Below are 27,823 nucleotides of genomic sequence, written 5' to 3' on the forward strand. Positions count from 1 at the left end.
TTAATTTGTACTTGAAATTTAGGTACTACAGATTTTTGGGTACTACCATTACATTTTCAGCATTTTGAAATATTTTCTATTTCAAATCTCTTCAAATTATGATTTTCAAACATGGAATATTGTATTATTTCTGTATCAAAATATTTAGTACAAATCAAGTACTGTAAAATACAAGTACCTAAATATTACTATAATTTTAAAGTAAAGAAATAGTACTAAATATTAAAAGTAAATTTCCAGTACTATATATTTTTAGTACAGATATAGTACCTATGCAAAAGTAGCTGTGTAGATTATGAAAACGCGTTTTCTGTCAAGTTTTTTCTTTTATTTACCTGTGCACTTTATTGTTGAAGCACGTATCACGATAAATGTTACATTTCATTTTGAAATAGAGGTTGATTTCTACGGAAGCGTTTAAGGAACATAGTAAAAATAAAATTGGCAGTGAACTTTTTTTTCAAAGACGATATTTTGACATTTCAAATCTTGAAATTTTGACTATAACTTGAAATTTTGACTTTTAAAATCTCGAAATTTCGACTTAATCTTGAAATTTTGACTTTCTAAAATCTTGAAATTTCGACTTTTTGAAAAGTCGAAATTTTGACTTTTTTAATACTCGAAATTTTGACTTTTTTAAAACTCGAAATTTCGACTTATTTTAAACTAAAAATTTCGACCTTTTTAAACTCAAAATTTCGACTCTTTTTAAACTCGAAATTTAGACTTTGAACTCAAAATTTCATCTTTTAAAATCTCTTAATTTTTATTTTACTTTTTTTTACTTTTAAAACTTTGATGTTAGTATTCAAACAGAGTTATTACAATTTTAGATTGATTGATTGTTGGTTGCTTAACGTCCAGTGGCAAGTACAATTTTAGAAGGGGTAGACATGGACCCAAATTATTAAAGCGTCTTCCACACATTTTGGCAATTTATATTTAGAAATTGGTTTTGTTCTTAAATTAAGATATGGATTAGAAATTAATATTGAAGAGTTTCTTTCGGAAAGAACATGCAATTTGACTGAAAAAAAAATGATTCCCCATATTCCATGTTTTAGTTTCCACGGCACTGTCATAGGATCGTCAGATCTGAGGACATTTAGCATTACAGTTTCAAATGCCTGTTTGGTTTCCCAATAGCAAGTCACTGACTTTGCCTTGTTTGAAGAATGGTAAGTCAAGTAGCCAAAAATGCAATGCATATTCAGGACGACCAATGAGCTGCTCAGTTTTCTAGTTTTGGAATTTTGAAATGTTGGTTCTTTTTTCTGGAACATTCTCTACAAGTTGGCATTCTTATACCACAACTATTAACCCTTGTCTTTATGTATTAGACTGTTGAATAAAAGTATGTCGTAATATAGGTGTGTCGGAATAACGGGGTTGTCTTGATACATATATCTGAAGTCCAGACTTGAAATATGTATTTGAACGTGAAAAATATTTTCTTTCTAAAATAACCTCTTTAAAATGGTTTAGTTTTTTAAAATATGCTTATCAAAACTTATTTCAAACGGGATAGCACATCATAATTTTTACGGAAATGTTGTTAACCGTGCCCGGAAATTTAGAAATGATCCATGTAAACTTGTCGCTCCTTTAAATAACCTTATTCTAAAAGGTTACCTATGCAACACTGTAATAAGATCATTGAATATTGTTTTTATTGGTATAAATATTGATTTTGTTATCAGTAAATAAAAGCTAACTAAATATTACTAGTATGTCATATGCATATACATATTCATGGATCTACAATCTGTCGATACCTGTAACTTGGCATTGCACAAGGTCATGTTTTTCTCTGGCTGTTTATGACATCTTTACACTAAATCCATTGGATGTAAACGGATTGATAGTTTAGTCTTAGTTGCATGATTTTTTATTAGTTGTTAGCGGCTTTGAACTAGCTGTCAGATAAATGCGAGTACTCTCAGATCTGTGCAATGAGTCTTTTTGTGTGGGGATGTATAAGTACCGGGCCACGTCCACTTGTATTTGTCCATCTGATGAGTTAAGCCTTTTTCAACTGATTTTTATAGTTCGTTCTTATGTTGTACTGTTATACCACTTTCCCAGGTTAGGTGGAGGGTTGGGATCCCGCTAACATGTTTAACCCCGCCACATTATTTATGTATGTGCCTGTCCCAAGTCAGGAGCCTGTAATTCAGTGGTTGTCGTTTGTTTATGTGTTACATATTTGTTTTTCGTTCATTTTTTTTTTACATAAATAAGGCCGTTAGTTTTCTCGTTTGAATTGTTTTACATTGTCTTATCGGGGCCTTTTATAGCTGACTATGCGGTATGGGCTTTGCTCATTGTTGAAGGCTGTACGGTGACCTATAGTTGTTAACGTCTGTGTCATTTTGGTCTTTTGTGGATAGTTGTCTCATTGGCAATCATACCACATCGTCTTTTTTATATTATCAAGTTTATGATGTATATGGCTCTCCGCTTGCTGATATAAATGACCGTGAATGTGGTAATCGCAAACGTATAAATAGTCGAAACTTTGAGTTTAAAAGAAGTCGAAATTTCGAGTTTGGAAAAAGTCGAAATTTCGAGAATTTAGAAAGTCAAAATTTCAAGTTTAAGTCAAAATTTCGAGATTTGAAAAGTCAAAATTTCAAGTTAAAGTCAAAATTTCGAGATTTGAAATGTCAAAATTTCGACTTTAAAAAAAAAGTTCACTGCCAATTTTATTTTTACTATATCCCTAATACCCTTCCGTATATTTCAGAATGACGCGAGATTGCTGTTAGCCAAACAAAATAACTAAATTATTAAAATGAAACATACATGTAATTAATTATTCAGACTTATTCTTGAAAAACATGTTGATCACCACATCTTACAGAAACAAATTCATTCTACTACAAGAATGAGGAGAAGTGGTATAACTATGATTGCCAATGATACAACTATCCAAAGTATAAATGAAATGGCTGTAACAAATTATAGATAACCGCACGGCCTTGACATGAAGAAAAAAGCATACTGTATTGTCGGCTATAAAAGCTAGGCCACGACATAAATCATTTGAAACAATACAATTGATATAACTGGCTGTTAAATTTATAACAAAACAAATAACAAAAATCAAATATGACAGACATGAACCAACGTCAACCACGGAACTACATTTGTACAGGCTCCTTCTTGACTTGGGACCGACAAATACAGACTGTGGTTGGGTTAACATATTTGTATATGTTGAATACAAAACATAGTTTATTTGAGAAAAAGAATGTCGTGTTGAATGGGCAAATACGTCATTTCTGGTAGATTGTGATATACAAATCCAATTTCATGTCATGAATTATTGACTACATGTAAAATAAACTTATTAAAATAATTTATTTTATCAATTATAAAATTGAGAATGGAAATGGGGAATGTGTCAAAAAGACAACAACCCGACCATAAAGCAGATTTATAATTATCAATTGCACACTATTGACTAAACATTATCGAACTGACATAATTGTACTCAAACATCCGGGATCTTAATTGATACAAATGGTTCGTGACAAGCAACAGTGTACACAGATCTAGGCATAATGATTTATCTAAATAAACAATTTAATTAACTTTCTTCCGTTTGTTTTATTCAACGCAACCGGGTTTGACAACTCTATATCGAAAAAGCAATTAAGAAAGAACAAATACGCAAAACAATTTAAAATGTATATACTAGAATCAAAAATATAACAAAAAAGAACTTAATTATAAAATATAATTATTGGAAGCACCAGACACATACGAAACCTTTGTATAATAATACAATACAATACAATAATATGTCGCTGGATAGAAACATTATTAAAACATTTTAATAATGAAATATAAAAATGAAACAGACAACTTTGTAATTTCCATCAATTAAAATTGTTTTGTACAGACTCCAAATAACATATCTGAATAGAATAGTAATTAGCCATTTACATACTTTGTAAATTAAATTGTTTATAAAAAGAATATTTGATCATTTCACTTCACAGTTTATAAGCTTCATGAGTCAATTTCACATAAGTACTTATGAGTAAGATGTATCGTAAGTATACTGAATTGTTCATAACTTACGATTAATCTTAATCTTAAAGTTGTTTTGTTAAACCGACTCCAGAGGTACAAAGAAGGATAAGACAAAGGAGTAAAATACCAAGTGTCCTTGATTTTTTTAACATAAGGCTATTTCAAAATGTCTTGTAATTGTTCTAAATTCACAACGATGACAATTTCATACGTGCACTTTGCTCTTGGATGGAGAACTGCCCCATTGTCACTCAGACCACACCTTCTTATAACTATCTAAAAAATCATTATGTTTTCCTGAACGATATTGTATCAAAACTGTCTTTATCAACAATGGGTAGCGCTTGATAACTTTTAGATTTTAAGAGTTGGTGCGAAATTATTGAAAATTGAATGATGTCTATAGTATAAAAATCAAATGAGATCTATAAGAATGAATAAATAAAATTCTAATTACAGGATGTTTGAACAACGTTTGTGTTTCATGAAAAACGATATACAGGAGATATTGTCTTTTTCTATTGTTAGGATTTGCAATTTGTAGATGACAATAGTATTCATTGGTTCAAAATTAAAGTCTAAGGGAATTTCATGGTCACATATGGACAATTTTATTGTTAAAATTACCAGCAATTAAGCGGTTTCATATGATGGTTGTTAAGTTGTTTATATTCTCTCATCTGGCCTTGGGTTCCCTTTTGGCTTGAAGGCTTATTTTTACAACTGTCAAATTTTTGACTGGGTACAGGAATTTACAAATGTTAAAAATGGTGGATTGAACCTGGTTTTATAGCGCTAAACCTCTTACTTGTATGACAGTCGCATCAAATTCCATAAAGTTAGATATGCCACCTTGATGGTGTCATTGTTACTGACTCACATCTTGCGCGAAGTTTCAAGGGTGAGATCCCCTGCAATGTCAAACATATAGTGTGTACATTTTACCTACTTCATATTTTATCATTTGCGGGAAATGAATTCAAAAGGTGGAATAATGTTATTTTTATATTTGGTTGGATAAACAACTTATAAAACAAATATGTTTTTACAAATGAGTTTTTGTTTGCTTATACAAGTATACAGATGATCGAATCTATACCATCATAGCTATTTCAAATCAAAATTGGAAACATGAACTTGAAATTGTTTGGGGAGGCATCAATTATGGAAAAAGAAGGCTGGTTTTGACGATTCCTTTTGAAATAACTGATGCATAAATTTATATTATTATGCATGTCTCAGAACTACACCTGATTAATAAATATTCTAATGATGAGTAATCGTTTTGATAAACTCATAGATACAAGGATCGAAATTTTGCATTTACAGCATCATATAGTTAAAGTACGAAGTTGAAAAGCATTGAAGACCAAACATTCTTAAAAGTTTTGCCAAATACAGCTTAGGTAATCTATTTCTGAGGTTTTGTTAACAGTTCATTTATAAAAATAACAATATCAATGATAATTCATGTCAACAAAAGTGCTGACTACTGGGCTGGTGACACTCTTAAGGAATAAAAACTCCACCAGCAGTGGCATAGACCCAGTGCTTATGAATTAACTCATCATACTTTTGTACCTCCCCATTGAAGGACATTGAGTTGTCCGCTTTCTTCTTTGTATTTACACCGACCCCCTTTTTATTGTGTACATCACTGTTTGTTAATACAGAGGAAGTTCATCTCATCCTGTTTACCATTATAAATGCATACATATGAACATGCTCGCGACAAAGACAATATGCATATGTATTCAAAATGCAGAAACATCGAATTTTTACTCACCATGAGAAACAAGATTGATTATAAATTATGGAACAAAGTAATTCTGTTTACCCTTTAGGAGCACATGAATTGAAACCGGATTTCACTAAGCAAGCTAGCTGTAGTGACGACAGTGTGGCAGGATCTGTTTACCCTTTTGATGGGGTTTGTGTTCCTTAGTCTTTAGTTTTCTATGCTGTTTCTTTTGTACATTTGTTTGTCTGTTTGTTTTTTTTTATTTTTTGGCCATGGCGTTGTCAGTTTATTTTTCCATCTATGAGTTTGACTGTCCCTGTGGTATCGTTCGTTCCTCTCTTTTGACACATTGTATTGAGTCATCTGAGGAAATTGTTTTTTTTTTTTTAATTATCTATCAACTGGCGAAATCTTTTAAAACATCAAAATACGATTTGCCAATTCTGGAAACGCAATATGTCCGCACAGTCTTGTCTGCGTACCTTTCCTGAACACACGCGTTTAAACCAGTTTTTGGTTGATATCGGATTGCGCAGTCTTAATAAAAATAATTGTGGTGAGCTGTTTGACGTTTGCCTGTCTGTTCGTCGTTTGTAGCTTTTTGAAATGATTTTGTAAGTGTCTGAGTCTCTGAGACTTTCGATATTTTGCTATTTCTTTTTGTATCGTTTACCTCTTTATTTTACTGCAAAGTGAAACGCAGGTTTTTTGTTGGTTTTTTAAAGAGCTATTTTTATCTTCTTACAGATGTTTAAAATATATTCCACTATTGACAAACAGCTTTGCAGTGAAAATAAATACCTATAGAGGCAATATATTGAATTGCACTCAATTAAACCATCGTTAAATTTTTGAAGTGTTTTGGTTAGTTGACTAAAGAGTCTTCAAAATTAAATCATTAGTTAATTATCATTAATTGACAATGTGTCCAAATCATTAAGTAATAAAATGACACCCACTCTATATGTTAATTATAAAAAAAAAACTCAAGCCTACTAAAAGAAATTGAATTCAAATTTCAATTATCCAAATATTGATGTCGTTCTAACCTATAATGCATGTCAATATAAGCATTGCAGTTAAGAGACTCCTGTATGTTAAGTTTTGAAAGAAATGACATTGAAGAAGCTATGGCTCGATAATGTTTTCCAATACAAGGAGGAGTTGAGAGTCTAATTTATCAGCAAATAGATTGTTCATAAATTGTACATTTCCGATAGCGTTATTTAGAAATTGAAATCGAACTATAAAGTAAACCTGAGGAATGTTAATATGATAGATATAACGATACGTGGTATGTAAAAGTTTATTTACAAAGTATTTGTTTTTGCTGATATTATTATTATCATTATTTAATGTTTTTCTATTGTAATAATGTCATTTATTTCTGTTCCTAAATAGTATACTTTCGTATTTGAAAGCAATCTTTACTTCGGCTACACAATTATGATGAAATTGAAACACTATTTTCAGCTTTTCTTTTATTTGTCAAAAACAAGATTCTTAAAAGTTTCTGTTAGTGATACAATTTAGGTTTTTATCGGAAGTGTACTATACCATTTTAATATTTTGAAATAACTTTGATATTTTTATTATGAGTCGCAACTTGACGTTTATTATGAATGTACATAAGAGAACAACGCGACAATTGATTATTATTATTTTTTGTGAATCTCGGATAAAGTTCTATGCAGAACAATAATTCTATTTTTTTTTGTCAGATGTGATCATATGAATTTGGATATAGGGTTTTGATTTTTGTGTTCTTTATCTTGTCATGTTTTTTTTTTCTATTTTTTTAAGGCCATTTTTTCTGATTTTTATTTCAGACCATATCAATTTATTTAACTCCATACAGACCAGATAAGGATGACAGTTGGTACCTATTAAAACGTTTAAACCCGCTGTATTTGTTTGCACTAGTCCTTAGTCAGGAACCTGATGGTCAGTAGATGTCGTTTGTTCATGTGATTTATAAGTGTTTTTTTTTTCGGTTTTTTTTTGTATAGATTAAACAGTTGGTTTTCCCGTTTGAATGGTTTTATACTAGTAATTTGTTGGACCTTTATAGCTTGCTGTTCTTTGTGAGCCAATATTCCGTGTTGAAGACCGTACTTTGACCTATAATGGTTTACTTTTCCAAATTGTGACTTAAATGGAGAATTGGGATTTTTTATTTTGCATTTATACCTCAACTCCTTATATCTCGTTATATCTCTTTATTTATTTGATAAACATACACAAATTGTTTATATGTGAAACATGGGAAAGCTATTGTCTTTCTCAAGTCATACGGGGACATTACTGACCATGCGATTTTTAATGAAATACGAGTAGAATATACGAAAACTTCGTCCTATGCATCATCGTCGGAATCAACATTGTTTTCTATTTTTTAAAGAAATATGTCAAATTTGCAAGGAAAATTTATATTCTTGTCTTTAATTTTTGCTAATGTGATTTGTCCATATGCCTCCTTGTAAAATAGTTGTTTGTTTGTATAGTGATTAAGAGTTAAGCACAATATTGACTGCTGCACTCATATTTTTGACATTTTTGCCTATGATGACTGTTTGTTTTGTTCACACATCATAGTCAATATAATGGAATTTGATTCAACTGTCATACCAGTGAGAGGTTTAGCTAGCTATACAACTAAGAGTTACCAACAATTTTAACCTAAGAAAATGTCTGTACCAAGTCAGGTATATGACAGTTGTTATTCATTCGTTTGATGTGTGTGAGTTTTTGATTTTGCCATTTTCTTAAGGTTTTCCGTTTGAATTTTGCTTGGAGTTCAGTATTTTGGAGATTTTACTTTTTTTCTGTATAATATAGACGTATCAAATAATTTTAATATGATTAAATTTCCCACAAAAAGTTTTATTGCTTTATGTTTTAAAAGCTAAACAAAAAAACATAATTAAAATGCACACTATAGTACCAAATTACCCTAACCACACGGATAGTATTGCTTTATATGCAAACGATGTGATATTGAATTGATTTTTTTCAGTTGGTTTATTTACTCTGTTGAAGTTATGCGAGATCAATTCCACGTTATATTTCTGTGTTTCGATCTACAAAGACAACGCCACAGGTATAAACTCCTGTGCAGAAAATTTTCTACTGAATCATGAATATATCGAAATACATTTTCGACTTTTTATCTTTTTAACTAATTCTGCAACATAAACAACGTTACAGTATCAATTATATACCGAATCCGTAGGGTCAATAAAGAACCCATACACCACCTGTTACATTCCTACATTTCATGTAAGCTATAATTAAAGTAATATAAACGGGCGTATGACGTTTGCGCCGATTTTAAAAATTTGCATTCTTTCATTTTCGCCGATTTCATTTTTTCATTTGCGCCGATTTTATATTTGCTCCTAATTAGATTTACATGTAAGTTTAAATATTTGCACATGTACTATACCATTGGTAAAATCTGGTTATAAATTTTGTTCACTAAGGTTTCATTTTTAATAAATAAGTTAATTTTGATTGCACACTAAAACGTGCCGAGGAGTCAATTCTTTAATCATCGACGGTCATACATATCTGAAGATCAGTGTCCTGAAACATAAAAACATATCTTACTGGTGTACCATAAAGTCGTGTAAAGCTAGAGTCACCACGGATGGATTCAGCTGATGGTCTGACTACTGTCAAACTACAGAACGGGCATAACCATGTGGCAGATGATCGAAAGACAGAGTCTAATTAATTACGGGTACTGTCAAGGAAAAGTCTGAGGATGTATCTAGTAGGCCTTCTTCCACATCCCCGTGGTGAGCAGGGGACAACAGTTATAAATGTTATGATTGACAATTCATAACATTTGTACAACTGGCTTACGGAAGAGGTCAATAATGATAAATGAAAAATAACATGACTTGGATAGTGAGTTGTCTCATTAGCACTCATACCACATCTTCTTATATCTATTCACCTGTAATTTACCTGTAAATATATCGGCGCAAATGAAAGAAAAAATCGGCGCAAATATAAAACGCCGATATAAACCAACTACTTTTTGCCAGCGATTTGTGTTCGCGACTTTCGCGATAAGAAATATAACGTGATTATGAATTGTCGAAATTAAAACAATTTAAACTTGGATCTTTCATTGTTTATAAACATCACGTACTTTTGAAAATCGCGAAATAACCCGCTGCGAATTGGCCTAGAAAGAGCTAAATACGAAAGTATTGGCAACAATAAGTTAATTAGCATTATCAACGTACTACACTAATATACATAACAATGCATGTATCAAACTATTCTCTAAACAACCCGACAATCATAATTCCTGTCTTACCGCAAATATCTAAATTCCTAAACCTACGACAGAGGCAACTCTTTTAGTGTTAATTACAAAACATGTTCGTGATTCTGTCTCAAATGGTGTGAGACGAGTTGGTGCAAAAATCAGTTATTGCTTTTCGAACCTCTTTTAAGATTAACTCTCACAACATCTGGTCGCATAACTATTCCAATACCATTGTATCAGCTTACAAAATTTACGTTTTAATCAAGTTTTGTCTTGAGTAGTTTACTTGATAAAACCCCAGTTGGTTGTGTGGTTCGTGTTGTTGAATCTTCAGTTTATCATGTAGTGTTTGGAGACTTGTTTGTCTTCCTTATCTTCGTCACATGTTTTATAAGGAGATTGTCAATTTCTTCGACAAATGAGATTTGAATGTCACTTTGGCAAGCTTCACCACTTTTTTCATCAGATTTCATTATTTTCGTCTGAAAACAAATCTGGTTCAAACCGCAATATTTGTCTCGTTGGATCATGTCGATCTAGAGAGCTGGATGTCGTCGGGTCGATCCCTGAACGGATTAAAGACTTTCAAATTAGTATTGATTGTTTCGACTCTGCTAAGTAAGAGCAAAGTCTTGTCGGATCGTAGTCGGACTAGTGTGCTAAGGTAGAGTGACATGTCTTTCTTCACTACGGGCTATTAATTTGTCACCTAGCACATTTACCATCTAAATGAGCGTGTCGGTCAAGTACAGTGCAGAGTATTTATACATATCCCTTAAACATGTTCTCGTCGTGAATAAGCATAAGAGTCATTAGGGTCATCAACATCTTCAAAAGTCTTATGATATAAATAGTTTCCTTGGTTTCTACTTTACCACATATATACATAGTTTTGGTTTACTCATATTTATTTATTGACAGGAGGTATTTCAATGTATAATAGTAGACGTTGTGTGAGACATATATACGTTTTGGTACTGTTTTTATTCAATTACAGTGAGAAGAAAATGCAATATGATCTATGTTGACGGAATTACTGTGTCTTTGAGATCACAAACAACAATGAAATCATTTATCATGAAATAGAGAAAGGAAATGGTAACGTGTCAAATCAGTATACCTTCTGTACTAAATGCGTACATGATATCAATTCATTTCTATTGAGTATGCCTGATATGATTTGACGAAGGATGTAAATCATATGAAAACAACTTCTGAACGTAATGACGCACTTGCTCGTTCTATATAACCCTGCCGTTACACTGGAGTTCGTCCTAGTCTCCATGAGATTTATGTTTCTCAATTTTGTAATAATTGCAGATTTTTTTCTTTTGTTGTACTCCTTTGCAATTGTGTTGTCTGCTTTCGTTATGGTTAAGATAAGTCCCTTGTGATCCTGTCCCTCTTTTTGTATACATATCAAAGGGGGAATGTATATGGAGTATTAATACACACGTCATGGTGATTATGCACGAACTATTCTTTCTACTTATTTATAAAAAGCGTTCTATTTAATGTCTACGAACATTACAGAGAATCTGTAAAGTGGACCTTATTTCTTTATTTTTGTATACTCTTTTTCTCTTTTCTTTATCTCTTTTGCCCCTTATTGTCTTTACTTATGTATGTTTAAACAGCCCATGATTCTCATTATAATCTGTTCTTAATTTTAATAGCTTATTCATTACTGTTATTTATTGTTTGGTCCTTTATTCTGTACCTTCTGACCAGCTTATCTCTTTTTTGTAGTTCTCAAACATATCCTTATTATAAACAATTATAGCAATCAACATAGATTATGCTACTATCCAATACATCTCCACAGTATGTCTTTAGATTATGTCAATTTGCATGTAAAATTATAAAATAGTGCATTAGGCCTTCAAAAAACTTTCCAATTAAGCCATCTTCAAACGAAATAGTTTTTCCTTAAGTTCAAAAAGACTAAGATGATTAAAATTTTCAATAAAAATTAGATGTTATGTAATTTTCATTTTATGTAGGAACTGATCTACATAAAAAAGACACGACATCTGCAAATGAAGAGTAAAACGCCCAAAATCTTAAGGATGCGTTTGATTAATTATATTCAAAGTTTGATTCGTCATTTGATTTCATTTTAATCAAATTAGAAAAAATACATCAACCAATTGTAATATTTACAGATTTTTAAAATAAAATATACAGATGATTAACAGACCGGATAACAAAGAAACGCTTTGATCTCAAAACTTCAGAGGACCGCACAGAAGACATTGTTTCGTGATATGAAAGCAGTTATTATATATCAATTTAAATCTATCGTACGTCATCAAAGTGAAATTTGAATAATGTAGATTTCAAAAAAAATACATTGAGTAACGGCTCATCTAAAAACTATTGAAATTCAATTAAAATAACATAAATAGGACTCTTCACAAAATACTGGACGGAAGACAAAAGATTAAACTAGCTAGACAAACCGAGAGAAAAGTCGAGAGTAAACTCTGGTGCCCGATTATGAACACCATGAACTCTTGTATGTTAGTAATGGAGAGCACAATTGATATGCTGCAGTGATTTCATAAACGGGGAAAGCAGGAAGGGATTGTTGGTATAATTAGTAGGTAAAGTGACATAGATATCTCATAATGGTCAACCCAATTATTTTTAAGTACGTACACAGTTTTAAGAGACAACTTCATCTATATCGATACTAATACCCCCGTCACACTGACCAAGCTCGCACTCCTGTCTCTGTTATTGCAAATTTTGACAATCGTAATGTCGTGGTACGCAATCATGGTTTTAGTTAGGAGAGACTGCACTACGATCTCACAGCGAAGTTACTACGACCTCGCTACGACCATCACGTTCTCACCGCTACCAAACCACGATTTTACAACAACTATACCACGTTAAAAACACGCTGTTCATGACAATAGTATGATTCTTACACGCTAATGCTGTACACACATCGGGCTTTTCATAAGACATGATTACGTTCATACTACGATCATTTTGTGTTCTAGTAAAATGTTTTGTCATTGTCACATAGAATATATAAAGCTCTCTAGGTTTTGTTTGAAACCTCAAATTGAATAAAAGCACATGACCATGTTCATGTATATATGTAGTACTGCTTCTAAAATCATTGAGATCACGATAAAAACACGGTATAAAGGTAGTGCGATCGTGGTAAGAGCGTGCTATAATCGCAATAGAAGCGTGATAAGACCGTGTTGCAATCGGATAAACCGTGGTATGGTCGTAGTGAAAACCTGAAGGGCGTAGTAAGATCGGGATAGTCGAAGGGAGGTGGCAAAATAAGTGTGGTGAGAGCGTGGCATTATCGCATCGGGATCGTTGTATAAGCGCATAGAGGACGTAGTAGCATCGTGAAAACAACAAAAAATTACATTTGCATGCGACTCATACCACGATCTCTCCTCGATCTGAATTAATTTCACATCGTGGTGCGATCGTGGTCTAGTATGACGGGGCCTTTGCTCTTTGTTAAGGTAGTTTCAATGTCTCCTGTCATCTTTTAATGCACAATAGCAGTACACAATCGGTTTAGTTCTTTTTCTCAATCTTCAAATTTGGAGACAGATTTGCAATTTGTTTGTAATACTGATTTTATTGTATTAATTAAAAAAAAGCAGATGATATTCATTGCAATATGCAAAATATTAAAACAACACTAAATATTTTTGATTTTAGAATTTCAAGTTTGCCATTATTTTTTTTATACTAGAATGATATTGAAATTCTCATTCTTCACTTCTAACAAGAAAATAAGTTTGGTGACACCATTTTTTCTGTTTATTTCTTTAAAAACATTATAATAAAACATATCTTCTCATATTTTATTACAAAATTTTATCTCTTAGAATACCTTTTATTCACTAAAATGTGTTTTTCATGAACAATGTATACAAATTTTGACAATGTTGCACAACTTGAAGCTACTATAAATAGCACGGTGACCCATACTTTAAATTATATTTCTAAAACAAAATCATTGGTAAAAATTCATTTTGGCAACGTATAGGTACTTGTTATTCTATTTGAGGAAATATATACTGATGATCCACCTGATTATAGAATCTATTTAAGAAACATCATTCAATGAATTGAAGCCATGAAAGAATCACTCGAACAGTGATGTATCTAGTTAATATGCAGTTGCTACTGATTCAGAAGATATTCTTCAGGTTCATAATAGGAAAATCATCTCATGTATCGTGAAGCGTTGGGTAAATTGATCCCCAATTGCAATATGTAGGTACAAGTCTAGATACATATATGATGCAGATTGCCATTTAAAGCAGACCTGGTTGTTTCTGAGGTATCATTTATTTCTAAAATAATGCAACTTATGCGTTAACTTATTCATCAGAGTTTTGGATAATGCGTGACATAGTTTTGAAAGCAAAACATGAATTATAAATAAGATAAACAAACTTTTTGTCGTTCTTTGTGTCCCTGAAAACAGCCTGTATAATAAATAAATAGAATATGTCATTTCCCTTTAGCATCAACCAAATATTTATCTAATATGTCCATTATCAAAATATGAAAGCGTCTGAATTAGTGGTTACCCTTACCGAAAAAATCAGCCTCCTGCAAATAGTTGCTGCAGGTCTGCTGCGAACCTGCTGCAGACTTGCAGCGAACACAGAGTCTGTGTTTGCAGCGTGTTTGCTGCAAATACGCTGCAGGTCTGCTGCAAACAATTTACCATGTAAATGAGTGTTTGCTGCAGACCTGCTGCAAACATTTATATGCAAATGAGTGTTTGCGGCAGACCTGCTGCAAACATTTTTATGCTAATTAATCTTTCTACTGCGTGTTTGCAGCAGACCTGCTGCGTGTTTGCTGCAGACCTGCTGCAAACATTTTTATGCAAATTAATCTTTCTCCTGCGTGTTTGCAGCAGACCTGCTGCGTGTTTGCTGCAGACCTGCTGCAAACATTTATATTCAAATTAATTTTTCTCCTGCGTGTTTGCTGCAAACTTGCAGGAACTACATAAATGATTATACAATATTAACCAATTATATATATAAGTCATGTTGTGTATACACATCACATTATCTTTATTACACAGTAAATTCTGAAAAGTATGGTTACATACATACATACAATAATTCGAATAATTTATCATTTGCATAATTATCATAGAAAGGTTTATTCCTTTAAAAAATAATTTAAAGATTTCTTGTTGTTCAAGTAAGTGCTAAAATGAATTGCATGCATATCTAAAATACGAAAAAAGGTTTATTTGAAATTTATTTTGTGCATATATACTGCTTTTTAATTTTTATTTTGTGCATATATACTGCTTTTTAATTAATATTTTCACATAATTCAACTTGAATTATAACAACACAATATTTTAAAATAAGTTATAATCTCCAAACATTCTTGAGTGTACTGTATAGTTGTTACATGTTTGAAAATGTTTTTCAAAACTTCATGCAGGTATTTATTGAGGGGACGAATTTCATATATTTACACGTCTATGAAGAATCAATACTTACAACAAATGTCTTTGAAAACTTTTCTTTTAATTTCCAACCTAAAATACTCCCTGAATACTAATACATTGTATGATAACATGACTCAAACACCTTCAACATTTTCAAATTTCAAATCTGTATTTTCCAGGAAGTTACCAATGGGCATGCTCGTTCTTTTTATGTAATTCTTGCAATGCTCTTGCAAACATATAGAATTGTCAAAGATTCCTGCAATCTAGCTGCGAACATCCCTTAAATTCTAGAGTTTCCTGCAATCTTACTGCAAACATGAAAGTTTCTGCAAACTTGCCGCAAGCTTGCAGCAAAAAGCTGCAATGTTTGCAGGAGGTTCGCAGCTAGCTGCAAACTTCTGCAAACATTATTCAAAGCTTTCCTGCAAGCTTTTTGTTTGCAGCAGACCTGCAGCAAGTATGCTGCAGACCTGCTGCAAACATTTCAGTTCTGTAAGGGTATGTATAAATTATATATTTTTTTTATTCTTAATATATCTGCGATATTAAAGTTTTGATGAATTGTTTTTCAATCCGTCTTAAAATGAGGAGTAGTTGTATCAAGTATTAAAAGTTAAAATTTCTTCATAAAGCATCAAAATAGTCAGTTGGATGATATTATAAATTATCACCTGGACTGAAAAACAAATGTATTTGTGATTTTTGATTCCCTTTAAATCAAAAGGTATACATGTTGATATGGCATGTTGCTTTGTTTTAGAATCAATACATACAAAAGCCGTTTTATTCCAAGACGTCAGACTCTATTAATTTCAAAATGAAGCTGACAGTAGACAGTATAGAACCTGAACACGAAAAAACCTTGCTTCTAAAAAAACATAAATTTTTAATAATCTCGAGTTTTATGTTGCTGAATTATTAAAATATTGATACGCACGTAATTTCAATTATGAACAATTTATACCTCAAATTAAGAAAGAACTTCTCTTTTAGTAGAACGTTTAGAAACATTAAAGATAATTATAATTCGATGAAAATGGACCAGATCTCATGCTGCGATCCCATACCTTTCAACAAAAATTATTTCCCCAAATAAATCAAGTTTTATTAATTATGACAATGTTCGTTATCGTCAATGTGCATGTGAAGATGATGTAGTGTAATAAACGTTCAGAAAGTTTTTCAATAAAGCCATCTCCGAACGAAATGTGTTTTTTCTTGGTTTAATGTTCAATAAAACATGGCTTATTGCACTTATCAAAAAGTTAAAGATCTTGTTAGAGGAAGTTCATTTTATGTCGGAATCGTTCTAAATACAAATTAACTCAATTCTTTGGTAGTGGAATAAGAGTCAAATAGTTAAAATGTAAAGAGAGCATTTAATTTTAAAGTTGCCAAGTATTATTCGTCATTTCATTTCATTTCGAATCAGTTAACAAAAATATAAAACATCATGAAATTCTAATAAAAAAATGAATAATGTAAAATTCGATTTAACCGGAAAGTACCAACCATCTACGCATGAAACAGTTTGACTCTACGTTTTAATACCTAGATGAAAGTCAAGATGCATATATGAAGCAGATGATATGAAATGTATAGTATTTGAAGTACATTTTCTTTTTCTTACAAACTATTACAAAACATTATTCAGTACCTTATGTTATTTGTTTTAAATGTTTAAATCATTCACAATAATAATGTTTTTATTCTAATCCCAGGCCCAAATGATCTTTTCCGAGTTGTTTGTTCCATTTTACTCTTGTGCTAAGTCTGTTTTACCCAAGTTTGTAGATGATTTCTCATCACTTCGTTGATGTTTCACCAATCGGGGCGTCTTGCAATATTGTTTTATTTAAGGAATGACTGTAATATTTTTTCTGTCTATGAAGAAATAACATAAAAAATTTGGTGCACACTGAATAACGCGCGTAGCGGGTTATTTAACAGTATGCACCACCTTTTTTATGTTATTTCGAATAGACAGAAAAAATATTACAGTCATTTCTTATAATTTAATTCTAAATTCCATTTTAAACCGTAAAAAAACCTGAAAAAACGTTGATGACGTCACGGTCACATGTCTAAATTATGTCTATGGTCTGATAAAAAAATAACGTCAGCCAATCAGAAGACGCGTTACATCCAAAATTAAATTATATACGGAAATCGTTATTTGGAATGTCTAACTAAAGTATTCGGAATTCGTAGAATCTCACATATTCCTACGTTATTTACGAAGGAGAAGCATTAGGCATTTACCAATCAGTTATTCCCTCCTTTGGAATTGATATTTAATGGGACGATGAAAATCCTCCCTTCTTATATTGGATACATTATTAACAGCGATATATATTCTTATCTCGATTCTTTTAAAAAAAAAAAACCCTTCATACGTTTCATGATTTTTTTGTTAGTTTTATGCATCAGCAGTGTCAGTCAGGTATGGATTCTTAAAATAACGAATTGCCAAATGTTCTTTCAATTTGTTTTCAATTTTACATTGAAGCAAAACCTTTGATATTCCCGCTTAAACACAACTTTCCCCCATGCTTAATTGTTATTCAAAAACGTCGTCTTATTCGGGTAGCGCAATACAAAAGCAACTAAATTTTAACAAATTTTCATGTTCAGCTGTGTTTGTTACTTCTTAATATTCAAAAACCACAGAAGAAAATATATTTACATATCTTGCACTGCTAATGAGTTTTGATGATAATTAGTTTTATAAACACATACACGTGTCTGACTGCTACAGAGGGAATAAAAAAATAAATAGCATATTGTCATTGTAAAGAATTATAATTCTAGATATTCCCCATAAGGATCCTCTAGACTGACCATCTGAACATTTGTGTACACATGCATAACTTACTTTTTGTGAAAACGAAACAATTTACATATTTTATTTTATTATTGAATTATATTAAAGTTAATTGGGTACAAGTAAGAAAATCCTTATTTTTTTCAATAATGACACATTCATTGTTGTCATGAAAATGTAGTTTTAACTTAATTTTGCTCCTAGATTGGTGCCCCTATATGCTTAATTTTCACACATGTTGTTCCTTGACCAGTTATCTTTAAAAGGGTATCTCAGATCACATCAATAACACATTTTATACCCGATTAAATTTAGTGATTTCTTATGAATTGAGGTTGCAAACTTCGTTGAAGGTTTATGAGAGAATGAAATGCAATAGGAAAAGTCTGATAACCTTTTGGAGGTCAGACTGTGTTATACAAGAATCTATAAAATATTTTGTGATGCTATGAATAACAAAGAAGCTTATTTCGTTCAAGTGTGGACATCACAATATAGCAATTAATTACATAATGATAATGTCATAATGAAATTATCACAATTTGAAAGATAATTTTTTCTTCTTTCTTTTGGTACCTCATTTATAAAGTTTAAAGCTGGATGAAAGAATTTACATTAGTTAAAAGTTGTCTGGTTGGGTGAAATGTTTTCCATTGTGCTTCCTTAAACAGAGCTTTCAAAAATGGGAATTTGAAGTTCGAATTTCTTGTTTTATGGTCATGAAAAGTATACATTTATATTTTGAAGAAATCCGTTGATTAAAAAAAAGACGACAAGAATGAAAATATTATCAATATGCACGAATTATTTATGGATGCCTAATTTATTCAGTTTAGTGGATCTATATTTTACATGCAGTCGGTATGCAATCTTATATTACTTAAGCATCCCTACTTACCGACTTGTTTATGTAATCATATTAAGCACAATTCATACATAACATTATTAAAGACACAACTATGGAAAAAGTAGCTTATTAAATTATAAAATACATCTTGTTACTCATATTAATATGTGACTATCCAAATTAGGCTACAACTGTAAGATGTTCTGTTTTCATATCTTAATCTTTTCCTCGATATTGACACTGATGGTCGACCGAAAGAAGAATCTATAAAAATGGAAATGATTTCAATTTCTGCAATCTTAGTTCTTTAGATGCCAAAAATTACAATTACAATTTTACAATTCCTGCCGTTATTTATAGTTATCTTGATAGTGTCTAGTTAAAGAGATTATTCTTTTGTACTCATAAGAATTAATATTCGTCTGATCTACAAAGGTGCCGATTTTTTTCCTATTCGCTAATATTTCATTTTTTTCCATTTAACGGATCACACAATTCACACATAGCAAGATACACTTTCAAGTCAGGAATATGACAGTTCTTGTCCATTGGTTTTTGTAGCGTTTTGTTATTTGATTTTCCCATGTGATTACGGACTTTCCGAATTGATTTTCCTCTAAGTTCAGTATTTTTGTGATTTTACTTTTTTCTGTGGCGTTAAGTGATCATACAATGCCCGCAATTGATGTGCAGGTAATTTGTATGATAAAAATTATAACGATCTGAAATTTTGTTCATTTGTTGTACACTTATACCTCTATCCCAGTTGAGGGGATGGGTAGGCATCATTAGCATGTTTAACCCCGCCACATTCTGTATGTACATGTCTCAAGTCAGTTGCTCAGTGGTTGTCCTTTGTTGCTGTATAATAATTTGTTTTTAGTTTATATTTTTACATAAATCAGGTCGATAGCTTTCTTGTTAGAATTTTTTACGCTTTTTGTAGCTGACTATGCAATATGGTATTTACTAATTGTTTAAGTCCTTCCGGCGATCTATACATTTGTAGTTGTTAACTCTAAGTCCGTTCATCTATTGTAAAGAGTTGTATGTCTCTTTGGCAATCATACAATATCTTCTTATTTTTATAATGATATTTACATCGATACATTACTTTTATTCTTTAGATATTCGACTAAAAAATATTTATATTAAACATAACAAAATCAAGTCATTTATTAACAATAATTGGAATTATTGCAAAACAATAGTTTTCAACATGTCAGTGACTACTCTCTGTTAATATTGATATTGAATCGATTGACATCTAGTTTTAGGATATATAACCATAATTGGTTTCAAGTGACGAAAAAGATCATTTGTAAAAATTACAAACCATCAACAATTGATTTTTTCCATTTCATTAATTACTTGAAAAACAAAATAATATTCAACAAATAGAAATTAAGGGAATACACCTTGTCGCTATTAATTCCATCCGGATAAGTATTAAATTAACAGAACTCTTTTAATGACGTCTCAAACCAGTTAGGATATCGAGGTGCCATTTAAGCAATGTGTTGTGCATAAAACATACATATTTAAAACATTGTTTAAACTTCAAACAAGGCATGTTGATGACCATGAATTTGTATTTCAAACAATTGATAATAAAATATAAAATTCAAATTTTTTACTTTTCGTACCTCAGCTAATTAGTGTTGTGTCGTAGTTCTCCTCTTATATTTGATGTGTTTCCCCTTAGTTTAAGTTTGTAACCCGGATTTGTTTTTTCTCAATCGATTCATGAATTTCGAACTGCGGTATGCTACTGTTGCCTTTACTTATCTAAAGAGTTATTCAAATGAGGACGAGTTGATATAATGGATATTAAATCAAAGTCAGATGGAAACTATATTGTCTTATGCAAGTTATGGTGAACCAAGATCACACACCAAAATATTATGTTGTCAGAGCTCTTTCATCAAATAAGTGATTTTCAAAGGTGACTTCTTATTTAATTGTTGTTTCACTATATTTGGTACATGTATGCAACATTAACAGCAAAGTGATAAAGGTCGCAAATTGTAAGCTTTGATTAATGCATATTAATAACAAATCAATTTCAAAACAATTTTCTATCAATATCAAAATAAGGAGATGTAGTATGATTGCCAAAGAATCAACTATCAAACAAATCAACATATGTTTAAAAAGTTTTATTCAATGAACTTCGTTTACAAATGATTTTATTTTAGATAATTGACATTTAAATACTTCAGATTTTATTTTGTACCAAATATAATTTGACTTTGAATACATTTCTTTGTATTTACTATAATTTTCTATTATGCGTTAACATTTATATAATGCATTAACATAGTTATCAGGATTTAAGAGTACATCCTAGAATATTTTTGGGGTAATTGGTGAACTGTGTAGTCGTAAATAGCTTATTTTCTATGATTAAAGCTGAATGCCTAATTTCACTTATTGCCGCTAACAAATAACCGACTAGGTTTTCGTGTGTATCGTCCATAATTTTATAAAATAAAAAGTAGACATTAAACATGCTAAAGTTTGTTTAATTAGGAATTCGAAACATACAATTGCTTCAACCCGTTCATACGAAGGACGCGTTTTTATATTTATAGTACAAAATCAATTGTTCAATTTGTATTTTATTGAATGCAATAGCTCAAATAAAATGTAACTTTCATTCTAAACTTATTATGCGATCGATACTCACCTATTTTTGTTTTATAAGAGTATATCTTTCAACGAAGTTTCTGGTGCAGTTTTTCTTTTGCTCAGTTTTGTGTTGTTTACCTTCGTATTTTTCGTTTTTATCGTCGTTTTCGTTTTTTGCCATGATATAACAGTTTATTTTCGAATTAGTAGTTGGAATATCCCTTTGCTCTTTTAGCCTCTTGGACTGAATTTTAATGTGCGTATTGTTATGCGTTTACTCTCTACATTGGCTAGAGGTATAGGGGGAGGGTTGAGATCTCACAAACATGTTTAACCCCGCCGCATTTTTGCGCCTGTCCCAAGTCAGGAACCTCTGGCCTTTGTTAGTCTTGTATTATTTTAATTTTAGTTTCTTGTGTACAATTTGGAAATTAGTATGGCGTTTATTATCACTGAACTAGTATATATTTGTTTAGGAGCCAGCTGAAGGACGCCTCCGGGTGCGGGAATTTCTCGCTACATTGAAGACCTGTTGGTGACCTTCTGCTGTTGTTTTTTTTTTCTATGGTCGGGTTGTTGTCTCTTTGACACATTCCCCATTTCCATTCTCAATTTTATCTCTATTTTTTTCTACATTTGAGTTCGTCACCTTTTCCTAATCAATTCTTAAAAACAATTCTCATTCTCAATTTTATCTCTTACGATGTTAAGACCTGTCCGCCATCCCCTTATTGTTACCAGGATAACAACCTTTTATTAAACATATAATCCTCAAATTTATCTGAAGGTTTTTACTTAACGAAATAAGGAGCTATGGTGGCCGAGTAGTCTTAGAAGTCGAACTACTGTATCAGTAGTCAGTCATCACTGAGGTTATGTGTTCAAATACCATATGGAGCAGATAAATTCGACTAAAATCTTAACTTGACTAGGATTGTTAGTTTTCATACCGAAGTTTGGTCATTTCTGCGGGTACTACGGCTTCCTCCAGCTATAAAAACTGACGGAAACGAAATTAGTTTTGAAAATGGTGTACATAATAGAATATCATGAAAGATGAATCATTTTCAGTAGGAACATTAGGAGATTGTAAAATATATTACATATATCTTCATGTCGTGGAAATTTTTTTCTCTTTGATAATATCATCTTTTAATTTTGCCGATAGATACCGATCGTCCAATCCCCATATAAGTAGAAGAGACCGTTGGAGCAATCAAAACCGTTTGTTCGGAGGAAAAAACTTTCAGCACAGGACCAAACGGAAAAGAGGATAGCCAAACATCAGTATAGGGATTGAACTTTAAAGCTTAATGATGTACTTAGGTGAGATTTTGGAATTTGTGTTAAATATTCGGACTCCTTGGTGTTTTTCCATACAATACAATGTAAAATAGTTTGCCCCATAACACCCCTTTATTTTTTCATATTAGACTTAATAGCTCATGAAAGGTCATTTACCAAAATTTTAGAAGATTCTTAATTTTCTTTCTTTTGTTTTGAGACCCAAATAGTACCAATGCATATATATGGTAAAAGTCCGAGTCAGCCTTTTCCCGCCATATTTTAAATCTCAAATATCTCGAAAAGGAGGTCCATGACCTATCAATATTATCAGCTTATCTTTATTCTTAATAGATGCTCTACCAGCTTATAGTATCAATTTTAATTTCTTAATTTCTTAATTTTTACCTAATCTCACCTAAGTACATTCTTAAAAGAGAAATTTTTACATAAGATGAATGTCTCCAAAACATGGTTGAAATATTGGGCTACATTTTGTATCTGGAGGTGGTCTCGTGAAAAGAAATGTCCGGTTGATCGGGTATAATAGAAAACACTATCAAATGAATAACATGATGATAATAAATTGAAACATATATAATTCAAAGAACAGGGGATATCAAAGGCATTTCCTACTATTACAGGTATCTAAAGAAGTTTTACAAAAACACTAAGCCATTTATCACAATCGTTTTGATACATAATGTTTATAGTAAGGAAAAATATCCTGCATACATGTACGTCTTACCATACTATTGAAAAACACTTGTCTTCTTTATTTTTTAAAAAATTACTATGAATCTCACCTTAGAAATCTATTTGATAACTTTTAATGTTAATGTATAACATATGTTAATCAAAAGAAAGTGTTCATAAGTTTGCATCATATTGAGTTATTAACTACCAATATGGTTTTTTTAAATGTAAACAAACTATTTCCCAATATATATTTTGTTTAAATGTTTGAAATACTTTTAAATTCTAAGGTGATACGAGTGAGCGGTATTTATTATATTTCTTTGTATTTTGTGGACTACAATGTATAACAGCTGTGTCCCGCAATGTTTAGTTGAAGCATGATCGATATGTATATAGATAAGACTTCTACTCACACCGATAATAATAGTAGAGTGAACATCTAACCTGAATTATGTTTAACTATACTGTATGACATATTATTTACAAAGACTAATTTTGTTGGCCTGTTTGTCTGTGCTTTGTATGTTTGTTCACATATTTCAGTATTTTATGTCATTTGTGTCTGAATGTTTTTTTTTATACAATGTTGGCTGTTGGATATCTCATTATTGGGAAATGGACACGAAATTATGTTTAACAATTATATTGTATTAATTATCAAATAAAAAATAATAATTCTTTTTGTTTCTTCGTCTTTGTCATTTTTCAGACAGTTGTGTTAGTAAGTCTGTGATGCATGTTTACACAGGAATTGAAAATAAAAATAAATTGGAAATATAAAAAATTGTCATAGAAGAAGAAGATTCAGCTATCTATAAAATCAGGTTTAACCCATTATTTTCTGCAGAAAATTCCCTTGCCAGGTCAGGAAAATGACAGCTTTTTTTTCATTTTTTCCCTTAGTGGTATAGTCGAACGGCAATTTTTATTGAATTTCCCTTTTTTTGAATTACTTAGGAGTACGGTATTTTTGTGATTACTTTTTTATACCTTCATTATTGTATATTACTTTCTCTTATGGTAGCACAATACAAAGATTTTTCATCCTCAATCAGACATCTTTAAACTGATGTAATTCCACTCATCCTTCTTTAAATTTTATAAATGAGGTACCAAAAGAAAGAAGAATGATTAATCTTTCAAATTGTGATAATTTCATTATGACATAATTATTACATAATTAATTGTTAAGTAATGAGTTGCTATATTGTGATGTCCATACTTGAATGAATTTAGCTTCTTTGTTATTCATAGCATCCCAAAATATTTGATTCTTGCACAACACAGTTTGACCTCTAAAACTGTGTCTCAGATTTTTCCTATTGTATTTCATTCTCTCATAAATCTTCAATGAAATTTGCAACATCAATTCATAAGAGATCACTAAATTCAAATGGGTATAAAATTTGTTCTATTGATGTTTTTGGAAATCTGAGACACAGTTTTGGAGGTCAAGCTGTGTTGTACAACAATCTATAAAATATTTTGGGATGCTATGAATAACAAAGAAGCTAAATCCATTCAAGTATGGACATCAAAATATAGCAACTAATTACATAACAATTAATTATATAATAATCATGTCATAATGAAATTATCAAAATTTGAAAGAATAATCTTTCTTCTTTCTTTTGGTAACTCATTTATAAAATATAAAGAAGGATGAATTGAATTACGTCAGTTTAAAGTTGTCTGATTGGGAGTGAAAAAATCTTTGTATTGTGCTACCTTATGCCACTTTTTTAACGATGGATACATATCTATATATTGAATAAATGTTTCAGCAAATTACAGACAATGCTGGTGCTACAGGTTGCTTCAAAATGCTGAAATTCCTACTAAATGCCGTTTTCTGTTCTTCTGTATATTGACATGATTGAGAGACATCTATGTAGCATTTATAAACATATTGTTTTATTCGTTTTAGGTATGTTACTGGCTACAGTTTGGTTACACGTTTTGTGGTTTTTAACAGAATCAGGTATGATTAATTATTTTAAAGGTGTCAGCTATGCAAAATTAAATGTATATCTTGTAGAATACGTTTTTATGAATATGGCCAATGTAATTTCTCATAGAAACCAATTTCACGTCTAAAACTGTATCACTTTAACTAGAATGTTTCCAACCAATTACTATAATTGGAAGCTCATAGTAACTACTATTTTTTCGAATGTCAAATCATAGGGCTGGGTGGCAAATTTTCAATATGTATAAGCCTCATACTTCTTGTAGTTTAAACTTATACTTAAATTATGTACTACCCCTACTTTAAATTTTGGTCTCCCTCAGAATTCAAGGCTGCCGCAATACTTGTTTGTATGCCCCACCTACGATAGTAGAGGGGCATGATGTTTTCTGATCTGTGCGTCCGTCCGTTCGTCCGTCTGTCCCGCTTCAGGTTAAAGTTTTTGGTCAAAGTAGTTCTTGTTGAAGCTGAAGTTCAATCAACTTGAAACTTAGTACACTTGTTGCTTATAGTACGATCTTTCTAATTTGAAAGCCACATCAGACTTTTGACCCCAATTTCAGAGTTCACTGAACATAGAAAATGAAAGTGGGAGTTTCAGGTTAAAGTTTTTGGTCAAAGTAGTTTTTGATAAAGTTGAAGTCAAATCAACTTGAAACTTAGTACACATATTCCCTATGGTATGATGTTTTTAATTTTAACGCCAAATTACCCAATTTCACGGTCCATTGAACATAGAAATAGTAGTGCGAGTAGGGCATCGGTGTACTTTTGACTCATTCTTGTTTGTACAGGTAACATTCCCAAGTAATGTGTCTATTAAACAAAACATAGATATTTATGAATATCATGAGAGACGTGGTTTGTGAAACAGTTTTATATACAAAGTGCAATCAATAAATGCTTTCTTAAACTAAGTACTGCGTTGCACATCAAATCATCATGCTTGAATACATTACGGAAGGGGAATATGAAGACATCCATCCAAGACAAAGCAATCATCTGTATCTGGGAATTAAATCCAGATGGATGAATGCATTACGAGGATAATTATAATTTCTTTGTAAAGAAATTTTCAATATTATGTAACGAAATCAGTCATAATTTGTATGATAAAGAAAACGTTACAAAAAGGTTAATAACAAATCTAATTTGAAGGACTAATACAAGTACGGAGAAAAGAAAGTGGAAAACAAACAAAATAATATACAGAAAATTTGAGATAAGCCCTTACAAGAATCGAACATAAAACGCAACTCCTGCTAAGCTAGGCACACATATTTATAACAAGCTTCCTGTAGTGCCAATTAAAGTTAAATTCAGATAATAAATGATTGAGCTACTTATTGTAACGGATTGTTTCATAGTTCAATATAATTTATGTTATTATTTTCATAATAGTTCTCAAACAATTGAATTACCGCTGTTGATTTTTACAAACGTCATTTGCCATTAGTGAACGTATTTTTAATTAAGGTGTACCAACATTAAATTTACCATTACTGAACTTCCTAGATTAAACAGAACCTAATTATTACTTGATTTATTTCACTTGACTGGGCGGGGTTTAACTTATTATAGACCAGTCCATCTATAGGCAGGTGTTTCGGGATAAACTCATTAATGATGTTTCCAGTTATTTGTCACAAATCATACTCACATTTGTATATCGGTTTGGTGACACTGATAGGTGATTATGAATCAGCTATAATTATAGCGACCATCATCCTTATCATACACATCTTCAAATGGACTGTCCTTATGCAAATTGAAACGTAAGCTCCGCCCGATCAGTTGAAATAACATTGATAATAAATATCTAAAAATAAAATCTATCGGCAATTGCACTATAATAAATTTACTTAAGTTTTAGCATGAAGTCAAACTATGCAAATGGGTATAACTTTCCTTTGTAGCAGTGACATAGAATAAACATAACAAAGAAATGTTACTTATTTATTAGTAACCCGATATGCAAGCTTAACATTTTATGGCTCAATAAGCTTAGACAAGTTTTAATTTTAAA

The 27,823-nt window shown here is 31.2% G+C and overlaps 1 protein-coding gene across 1 annotated transcript in view; it reads left to right on the forward strand.

Annotated features, from left to right (window-relative positions):
* Window positions 1-6,882: 6,882 nt before the first annotated feature.
* The window catches only part of LOC143079895 (uncharacterized), a 43,244-nt gene continuing 22,303 nt past the window's right edge, over window positions 6,883-27,823 (forward strand). Inside the window, exons 1-2 of the mRNA XM_076255520.1 lie at window positions 6,883-7,079; window positions 25,756-25,809. Of these exons, the coding sequence (XP_076111635.1) occupies window positions 7,058-7,079; window positions 25,756-25,809 (76 nt within the window). The 5' untranslated portion in view covers window positions 6,883-7,057. The remainder of the gene's footprint in view (window positions 7,080-25,755; window positions 25,810-27,823) is intronic.

This window comes from Mytilus galloprovincialis, chromosome 6 (genome assembly GCF_965363235.1).
Source record: "Mytilus galloprovincialis chromosome 6, xbMytGall1.hap1.1, whole genome shotgun sequence".
Taxonomy (NCBI): domain Eukaryota; kingdom Metazoa; phylum Mollusca; class Bivalvia; order Mytilida; family Mytilidae; genus Mytilus; species Mytilus galloprovincialis.